General features: G+C 46.4%; 1 protein-coding gene across 2 annotated transcripts; it reads right to left on the bottom strand.

Annotated features, from left to right (window-relative positions):
• Positions 1-2,053: 2,053 nt before the first annotated feature.
• Positions 2,054-5,600, bottom strand: LOC133402609 (C-C motif chemokine 2-like). Of its 2 annotated transcripts, XM_061676536.1 has the most exons (5): positions 4,002-5,600; positions 3,643-3,686; positions 3,336-3,485; positions 2,388-2,505; positions 2,054-2,304 (listed from the first exon to the last, which is right to left on the bottom strand). In XM_061676536.1, the coding sequence occupies exons 1-5, from the start codon at positions 4,196-4,198 to the stop codon at positions 2,190-2,192; spliced, it is 624 nt and encodes a 207-aa protein (XP_061532520.1). In that variant the 5' UTR covers positions 4,199-5,600; the 3' UTR covers positions 2,054-2,189. The 2 variants fall into 2 exon arrangements, with proteins under 2 accessions (XP_061532520.1, XP_061532521.1); XM_061676537.1 differs by lacking the exon at positions 4,002-5,600 and having other exon boundaries at positions 3,336-3,845.
• Positions 5,601-10,145: the final 4,545 nt, after the last annotated feature.

The raw sequence follows: 10,145 nt of genomic DNA, 5'->3' as shown, positions 1-10,145 counted from the left end.
AAAAAAAAAAAAAAAAAGCCGAATTAGAAAGAGTGAAGCTTCAGGTCAAAAAAACAACATTTTTCAAATTGAAGAGCGCCGCGACGTCTTCTTCGGTTTGTTGGGGCTTCGTCTTGATACGCAGCGAACAGTTCACGACTGCCCTCTGCGGCAGACAGGGGAAACGCCCCGAATAACACAACTATACTCTACGAGAAGTTAAAAGTCCCCTCGACGGCCACAGGAGGCAACACTGAGCCAACAATGACTAACAAAAGTGGGCGAAGAAGCGACGCAAGAATTTGACTTGTGTACCATTGAAAGCTTCCTACAACGTTTGTAAGATTGCCGCGTATGGAACGAAGTCCCCTAGAACGCACTAACGTGCTATTCTATACTATTCAGCGCCGTGTTCGTTAAATTTGGTTTTTGTTCAATTTTAGCTCGACAATCCAACTTCCCGCTCAGACAACCCAGAAGGGTTTGTGGTGCGTTCAAGTATATCGGAAAGCTAAATTCGTCGCCAGGGCTTTACGTCTTCAAAATAAGTCTGGACAATTGCCGGCATTGTGGAATTATTGCATGTGAATCTTGCAAATCGCATCTACCGTTGCATGAATTTTTGTAGAGAAAATGTAAACCTCATTTCTAAATTCTACGACTTCGTTATACTGTTCTGACTGATGTGGTGCGTTCAAGACTACTGGAAAAGTGTATTACACCAAGCTTCGAGCCCTGTGCGACAGATTATGCGGTGCTTTCAAGAGGTGCAACAGTAAATCCGTTAATCGGCAACTACTGTCACTTGATAATCGATGAATCGTTTCGCGTAGTTGATGATTGAGGGTCTGATTGAGCGGCAAGCTCAGCAACGTCGTCGGGGCGAACATTTTGTACCTGCGCCTGCTTTAACTACACGAATCCACCCCTTAAATGCCGCCGCTATCGGGTCACTATTACAGAACCTATCAATGCTGCACATTTTTCTGAGTTTGAGAAACAGTCCCTTTGTTTTTCGAAGGCCCTGGGCAGATTAGATTGACAGGGCTACACATAGAGACAAAAATCTGATTGGACAAATTTTTTTTTTTTAAAAACATACACGTAATGGAAGCACTACAGCCAAGAGAAATGCTACACAATGACCAGAACAACCTGTTGTGAATAAATGAATACTGTGTTTTCATATTTCTGTTGATTGTGATCCATTTTTTGGAGCACTGTGCCGAGTCTCGTCGTTATCGTCGGGCGTAAGGTAAGGAGCCGTCCGTCCGTCCGTCCGCCGGCCGGCTCTGCTCCGCTTCAGGAGCACCGTCGTCCTGAGCGTCGAGCCGGAGGACGCCCTGTCGCGGCGCCCTCCGTTACGCAGATGCTGCTCGTCCTGCAGCTAGCGCCGCTCTCGCCGCGTCCCATGCCCTCGGTGCTGACGTTCGGGGGAAGGATTCACAGCGCTCGGGCATCCGAAATTGACTTTCTGTCCACGAAGGCAAAAATTGTCTGAGGCCTTGTCAACTGTGGGCCTTTAAAGCCCTTTGAGACTCTTTTGTGATTAAGGGCAATACACAGTAACTTGATGCCCCGCGGGCATTTGATTCGGAGGCCCGAGGTGTGCAAACTCCACACAGGCGGGGCCGGGATTGAACCCCGGTCCTCAGAACCGTGAGGCTGACGCTCTAACCGGTCGTCCACGGAGCCGCCCAATTGGTTTCAAAGAAAACAAAATAAAAGAAAGCTGCTACAACGGCCCAACCAATCACCTGACTTGAATCCAGTCGAAAAAATCTATGGAAAGCACTGAAACTCAAGGTCCATAAAAGAAGCCCACAGAACCTTTAACATTTGAAGACTGCATGTGTGGAGGAATGGGCCAAAATCACACCAGAGCAATGCAGACGACTAGTTTCTCCTTACAGGAGGCGTCTTGAAGCTCTCATTACAAACAAAGGCTTTTGTACAAAAAGCCTTTGAACACACACACAAAGTACCGTCATAGCGCGGTCAGGGTTTTGTTGAGTTATTACCCATTTCAGAACATTACGCCCCAGAACAGCGAGAATGATTACAAGCTGTGAGCCCCTTTTGGATTGATTTATTCATCTATTTTACCTCCACACATTACTTTGACATAATAGGCTTGGTGAAATCGTCATCAAACACTTTAAATTTCCAGAATATATTCAAAATACAGTCGGTTCGGGGTGTAGCGAAAGTCACAAGTTAGTTGTCTTTCCGAGGATTACTTTGGCATCAATATGGTTGATGAGGTCTTTCACCCATGAGGCTGAAGACCTTGCACACATGTGACGACCCATCACTGTCTTCAGTCTGTAAGAACATATAAACCAGACGGCGGGTGAGGTTGATTGTGATGCAGATAATGCTAAATGTCTTCAAGATTGGGTACCGACCTCACCGCAGCGACGGGGCACTGCTGTGGAGTCCTAACATATCGGACTACTCTTTTTGGGAGAATAGGGTTCTCATTGAAATGATAGCAGCAGTCCTTCGGTCCAGAACCTCGCAAACCTACAAGCGAGAACAACTCAGTATTATATAAGAATTCACCACCTAAGAGCAAAGAAGAGCATATCATTCAATAACGCGAGTTACTTAGCCGATACTTACAGTATGATACCATTTTTTTTTTTTTTACTAATGTAAGAGACCTTGATAAATATTTTCAAAACCTTAACATGATAATAAAAGAATGTGACCGATTACTTGTACACTTCAATTGAAAAAGATGTGGTCCTTTGTTGCTTTTCAACTGTTCACAAATCTTTTTATTTGTTGTATTTTTTACAGCACTCACGACACAGACTTGTCCTTTTACGCATGGCACATCGTAACAGGGCAACTATTGCAATCCAGATCTGTTTGGTTGTGTGGGTATCTCTTGATTTTTTAGAAATCAAGACCAATTTGAATTTTCATCAGATGGCCGGCCCCATTCTGTTGTTGACTTGGATGTAAGCTTGGAGTCATTTTGATGCTGAAAGGTGAAAGAAGTTCTCCTTCAGCTTTAGCAGACAGACGGTTTTGGGTCCAAATTGACCGGTACTTAAATAGTGGCGTGCAAAGGTGTGTCACACAACGTTGATCCCCGATCGCCTCAAACCGATCTTCGACGGGTATTTTTCCTGATCAAAAAACATTCGTCGACGGAGGTGGTTGGGTCTAATGGCCACCCAAACCCATTTGGATGCCCGGTGCCACCGACTCCTTCCCTACATACAGGTCTTGACTTCATACTACAACTACTTTAACCGAAGCTTATTTTGACATTTTCTTACTTGATACGAACTATAGAAACAGCTACCTTTTATCATTCAGTTCAGTAGAAAAACCCTCCTTACCTTCACTCAAAGTGATAGCTATTAGCAGCATCACCAACACAGACAGAGGAAGGCGAGAAGTCATCGTCAAGTGGGTCCGGTCCGTTGAACCCTTCTTCAGTCTGTTCTCTCCACTGTGTCTGTCAGTGTACATCGTTCGCATCCATCCACCTTATGAAGAGAAGAGGAACAGCATCATGTTGGGAATTTCTCTTAGGGGGTTTACCAGGACGTATGGCTTTTCTTTGTCTGTATTTCATCCAAGTTCATCTCACTTCTCAAAATGCAACGTAATGGATAAGATCAACAATGGCAAAGGAGGAAGTACTGTTTCGTGTTTTTCCCATGTTGTTTCTCTGCGTAGGATGCATACTGAAAAAAAAAACAAAAACTTTACTTTCACCTCCTACATGTCACGCAGTCACATGGACTCATGTCATCGGAGAGTACTTTGCAATGGTGTGTGCGCAGTATGTGTCATCAATATTCACCATTTAAGAGCGTACCTTTTTTTTTTTTTTTTTTTTTTTTTTTTTTATATGCAGAGCAGCTCAGTTTTCAGCAGCTTAAACGTTTTTGGACAAAGTGACCCAATTGTACGTATACAAAAGCACAATTCTGTATGAATCAAATAAATACATGTATATTTGGGATGAAAATCAGTTACGGTCAATGACTCTCTCCTACCTGGAGAGGCTTTGTCTGGCTTTGCTTCCCTGCTGCCTGCATGTGGATTTCGCCGTCTTCAGGGAAATAAAGAATGCATTATTAGGTTGAGATAATAGGAGACTATTCAAATTCTTTGAATTCCCAAAAATCGTGGAAGATAACCAACATATGTTGAATATTTTGCTTGGTGAAAATGGATGGATGAACGTCAACATTTTTGTTAGCCTTGTAAGCTAACATATATACAATGTTTGTTTTATTGCAACAAACTCAATGCACAATTATTCAGTAAGTGTCTTGGAATGGCCAACAGATGAGGGAAAGGAAGACACGGCAGAATTTCACCACCACCATCACCTCTATTCCACTGACAGCATATCTTACGTTTGACATGACAGTCTTTCAAAGTCTCATTCAGAAAAAAAGGAAACCAGCTACGTAGTTTTAGAAGAGAAAGTTTGACTATCAGAATCAGAATCATCCTTATTTGCCAAGTACTGTATATGTCAAAACCACACAAGGAATTTGTCTCCGGCAGTTGGGCCTGCTCAAGTGCGACAACAGACAGCCATTTGACAGAAAATACTTTTGAGACATAACTGAGCAACGAAAGCTTACCGGTAATGCCGATCCAATTTATTTATTGATTTATTTTGACAATTGTCCAAATGATGCAGAGTCCTCTAGCGATTTAGAGCAGTTTGAAAGGACCAATCGAGCGATAATTTGGTACAGTGACCGTTGTTCAAAGGGTGCAAAGACTTCAAGAAATTTGAGTCATTTAAAGTGACAAGTAGTGCGATAATCTGGAATAGTGTCAATTGTGCACCCGAGTGACGATAAGCGGAACGGAAGATGAATGAATCAATCTGGGTGCGTTTTTTAAAAGTTTGTTTTCTTGTTCAGCAAGCGTTAGCAGTGGGGGCGTACGTATTAGCCTGGGGTGGAATGTACACCTGCGAGTATGAATGAGGCAAACGCGCGCAGGGAATAGAATGACTTAGTTCAAAAACAGCGACTCAAAGTCTGGGCTGCAGTGTGTGTTGAGCTCCATGACGGCAGTACACCATTTTCTATTGATATAGAAGCATATCTTGCCGCCTTTTGTTTTCCCCGAAAACTCCGTGACGCGGTCTACCCAGAGTAGTTGGAAGCCCGGAAGCATTACGGTGCCATCGGGCGATGCCATCACAAAGCCATGTCTAGTCTTGTGGTCTTTGTGAGAAGATGAATCTCATCCATTTTGTTGGGTAGGGAGCGTAGATTCGCGAGGTGAATCAACAGGAGCGTCATTCGTCATTCCTCTCTTACGGAGGTTGGCCTGGATTCCGGCTCGCTTCCCTCTGTGCTGTCGCCTTCGCCTCCGTTCACCACAGAAGACGGCCGCCCCACCGGTGAGTAACTCAGAGAAAAAACTGTGAAGCTGTGAAATAGCCGATCAGAACTTGATGCCCTGATGCAGGGGAGTCAAACTCATTTTTGTCACGGGCCATATTTTAATTGCGATTTCCCTCAGATGGCGGTTATGACTGTGTAATCATATAAATGTTTAATCACCTCATCATATTATTACATATACACAAGAAATTGAAAGATACCTAGTTTTTAAATCATAAAACAAGTTTAAGTTTGCTCAACTATTGTTCAAGTATCTGTAAAAAGTGGTTTGATAGCAAAAATAAATAAATATTCACATAATTTGCTTTCACGGGCCACATAAAATGATGTGGCGGGACGGATCTGGCCCCCAGGCCTTGAGTTTGACACCTATACCCTTATGAACACTTTCCTTCTTCTAAAACACTGTTAACACCCCATAATATATAAAATACCCCATATGAAACCAATAAATGTTATAACGTTTAACACAAGGTATTTTCACTTTAATTTCAAATCAATTAGCTGTTAGACAGTTCAACATTTCAGGAAAATTATATTTTTATTTTTCATTTTCTTTAATTGCTGTGCATGTTTTTTTTTTTTAAGGTTACCCTACTTGTGTGATCTTTATTTGGTTTCGGGGGTATCGCCCTTTTTCCCACGTCAGTATCGTATGTCAATTTTGATTGACTTTTGAATGAAAAGCAGAAGGATTACTCACAGGCATCTTTCACTTCCCTATTTGTTTTGTCCTGAGTTTTTTTAATGTCAGTGTATGACAAACTGTATCTCGCCGAGCTACAGTATACACACACACACATACACACACGCTGGCTGGACTCAGGGTGCTGAAACAGCAGCCCTGACAGGACAACATTACAACAAGCTGACCATTTTTTGACTTGAGTTCGTTGTCACATTTCTGCGGGGCCAATTATATATGACTCGTGCACTCACTGTAGTTGTCTCGCCATGCTGCACTATTTGCATATACTGGCCACTCATGCCAGAGTAGCATCTGCTCCATCTGCACACTGATTGAGGACTATCTGTAACATTTGCACAACCGACATTGTCCCAGATGATCGCACTACTCGTCACTTTAAACCGCATCCGCTCCTTGAAGTCTCAGCGCCCTTTGCACAATGGTCATTGCACCGGACTATTGCAATATTAGTCATGCTAGAGGACTCTGCATCTTTTTGCACAATTGTTTTTTGTCAATGTCTTTATGTCTCCAAAGTGTTCTGTCAATTGACTGTCTGTTGTCGTACTCGAGCGGCTCCAACTACCGGAGACAAATTCCTTGTGTGTTTTGGACATACTTGGCAAATAAAGATGATTCTGATTCTGATGCAGGCGGAAAATGTGCTGGACCAACAGGTCGGCATTCCCCTTGGCAGATGGAAGCTTGGAAAGTGCCAGGAAGTGTGCTGCTTTGGAAAACCTGTCCAACACAGTGATGATGACTGTGTTCCCATTTGACGGGGGAAGCCCAGAAACGAAGTCCAGGGCGAAGTGCGACCAAGGGCGTCTGGGAATGGGAAGCGGACGCAGTAAACCAGAGCTTGGCTTAGAGGATGTCTTATTTTGAGCACATACTGTGCATGAAGAGACAAAGGACCAGGTGTCATCTTCCATGGTGGGCCACCAGAAGCGTTGACGGAGGAAGGCCAATGTTCTGCGGATTCCAGGGTGACAGGTAAGTCGCGACGAATGGGCCCACTGTAGCACCTGGGGGCGGAACAAATCATGGACAAACAGGGAGTTCCGGGGACCCCCACCAGGATCAGCTTGTTCTTCCTGGGCCTCCTTTACCAGCATTACTATTTCTAATGTGATTGAGCCCAGAAAGCAACGGGGAGACAAGATGGCATCTGGATCATTCTTGACACTCTCCGAGGCGAACTGGAGGGACAGGGCATCCGCCTTGGTGTTCTGGGCCCCTGGGCCCCTGGGCGGTAGGACTAGGTAAAGGTGAACCGGTCAAAAAGCAATGCCCACCTGGCTTGACGGGAGCTCAGCCTCTTAGCAGAGCGGATGTATTCCAAATTATTGTGGTCAGTGCGCACGATGAATGGGCGCCTTCCAGGAAATGCCGCCATTCCTCCAACGCCATCTTCACCCCCCGGTCGCCGAGCTCCCGGTCGCCGATCCCATCATTTTTCTCCGCCTGAGACAACTTGCGAGAAAAGAAGGCGCAAGGGTGGACCTTACCATCGGTGTGGGATCGCTGAGACAGCACCGCGCCAACCCCCGCCTCTGATGCATCGACTCCAACTATGAACTGCCTCTGTGGATCCGGATGAACGAGGATAGGAGCTGAGGAAAAAAGTTTCTTTAGCTCACAGAAGGTCACGTCGGCCTTCTCAGACCAGCAGAAGGACGTCAGGGCTGATGTGAGCGCAGTGAGGGGTGCTGCCACCCGACTGCAGTTCCGAATGAACCGCTGGTAGAAGTTGGCGAAGCCAAGGAATCGCTGCAGCTCCTTTCTTGTGGATGGCGTCGGCCACTCAGTGACTGCAGCTATCTTTGCTGGGTCCATTTCAAGCTGCCACTCAGCAATGACGTAACCCAAAAAGGTGGTCTTTGGAACATGGACCTCACACTTTTCCGCTTTAACAAAGAGCTTGTTCTCGAGAAGTCTCTGAAGTACTTGTCGAACATGTCGTTCGTGATTTGCGACGGAACGGGAGAAAACCAGGATGTCATCCAGGTACACAAAAACACACTTTTTGATCATGTCACGCAGGACGTCATTGACTCTTGCCTGGAAGACAGCAGGGGCATTGGTCAGGCCGAAAGGCATTACGAGGTACTCGTAGTGCCCTCTATGGGTGTAAAATGCTGTCTTCCACTCGTCTGCCTCCCGAATGCGGACAAGGTGGTAGGCCAGGCGCAGATCCAACTTGGTGAAAACCGTTGCCCCGTGAATGGGGGGAAAGGCAGAGTGAATTAGCGGCAAGGGGTACTTATTCTTAATGGTGATGTTATTAAGGCCACGATAGTCCACACATGGACGGAGGGTCTTGTCTTTTTTGTCCACAAGAAATAAGCCTGCCCCCACCGGTGAAGAGGAGGGCCGGATACTACCTGCGGCCAATGACTCGCTGATGTAGGTCTCCATGGCCTCCCGCTCTGGACGAGAGATGTTAAAAAGACGGCTGCTAGGTAGCGGTGCACCGGGCTGTAGTTCAATAGCGCAATCGTAAGGCCTGTGTGGGCGTAGAGAAGTGGCATGGTGTTTGCTGAATACTGGAGCAAGGGCATGGTAAATTGAGGGGACACCTGACAGGTCAGAGGATTTACTCCGACTTCGGCCACTTGGGGGCACCGCAGCAGCTCGCGAGCAGTTCTCATGACAGAAATTGCTCCATGAGGTGATCTTGGACACGGTCCAGTCGACGCTGGGGTTATGGAGCCTCAGCCAAGGCAAGCCAAGCAAGATTGGAACTTGAAGACCAGGGAAAACATGAAAACTTAAAAGTCTCAAGGTGGTTACCTGATAGCTTGAGGGAAACTGGAGCAGTCTCTTGCTGGATATGGGTGATCAGCCGCCCATCAAGGGCAGTTTAACCATCCCATCTGTTTAACTCGGCGGTGGTCAATGAGATTCTCCTCAGCTCCAGAGTCTACTAGGGCTAAAACGGGCAGAGACAGATCATTCCAGCAGATAGTAGCAGAGATCTGAAAACGGACAGAAGAGGAGGAACTTGCATTCTGACTCACCAACTCCTCCTTTATTGGAGAGTCTTTTGATGGACGTGTGGGGCAGCTGGCAATGTAGTGGCCCGCCTCTCCACAATACAAGCACAGATTAGAGGTTCTCCTGCGTGTTTTCTCCAAATCTGAGAGTTTTGTTTGGCCAAGTTGCATGGGTTCACCGATCTCAGGAAGCGGGGCTGGTGACAAAGTCTGCGGCTCAAAGGAGGATTTCAGAGTGGAGTGCTGTGGAGAAGGAAGTGGGGTAGGCGGAGTCTGCGACCTCGAGTTGCATTCCCTCCGCCGCTTACGGAGACGACAATCCAGTCTGATAGAAAAATCAATCAGCTGGATCTAGGGAGCTTGGCTCATTCCTGGAGGCCAACCCGTCTTTAAGAGACTCATCTAGGGCCCCCCGAAACACTTCCTTTAGCGCCTCATCATTAAAGTTACTCTCGGCAGCGAGAGTCTGAAAAGTGATCGCAAAGTCAGCCACACTGCGAGAGCCCTGTCGGAGTGACATCAGCCGTTTAGTGGCCTCCCTCCCGCGCACCGGGTGCTCAAAAATCTTCTTCATCTCCATGGAAAAAGTAGAGTATGACGCACAGACGGCTGACCGTTTCCCCCCTCCGAGCGCTGTACCCCGGAGACAACCGATGAAGTAGGCAATTTTAGCGTTGTCGGCTAAGTACGACTGCGGTTGCTGTTCAAACACAAGTGAACACTGGACCAAAAAGGCGCGACAAAACCCTAGATTGCCGTCGTAAAGGGCTGGCGCGGGTACATAGGGTTCACGCCTTAAGTGGGTGAGGGGGGCAGCGGGAGCGGTGGATGCTGCAGCAGGCGGCTGTGCGCAAGGTTGGAGTGAGGCAAATTGATTTTGGAGGGATATGAGAGCTCACGTACCTTTTGAATCAGCAGGGTGTGGGCTTGGTCTTGTTGCTCCGAAAGCATGCTCTGTCACTAGTGTACAGGCAGCGGTTTGAATCCCAAAACCTTGGTTGGGCTTTTACACACATTTGCAGTTTTTAATCGCTTAAAAATGCTTTCCAGCGCCTGCTGTACACATTTTGTTGTTGT

Source organism: Phycodurus eques, chromosome 5, assembly GCF_024500275.1.
Source record: "Phycodurus eques isolate BA_2022a chromosome 5, UOR_Pequ_1.1, whole genome shotgun sequence".
In the NCBI taxonomy this organism is placed as follows: Eukaryota; Metazoa; Chordata; class Actinopteri; order Syngnathiformes; family Syngnathidae; genus Phycodurus; species Phycodurus eques.
The sequence above is the reverse complement of the archived record's forward strand: the minus strand, read 5'-3'. Positions and strand labels throughout refer to the sequence as shown.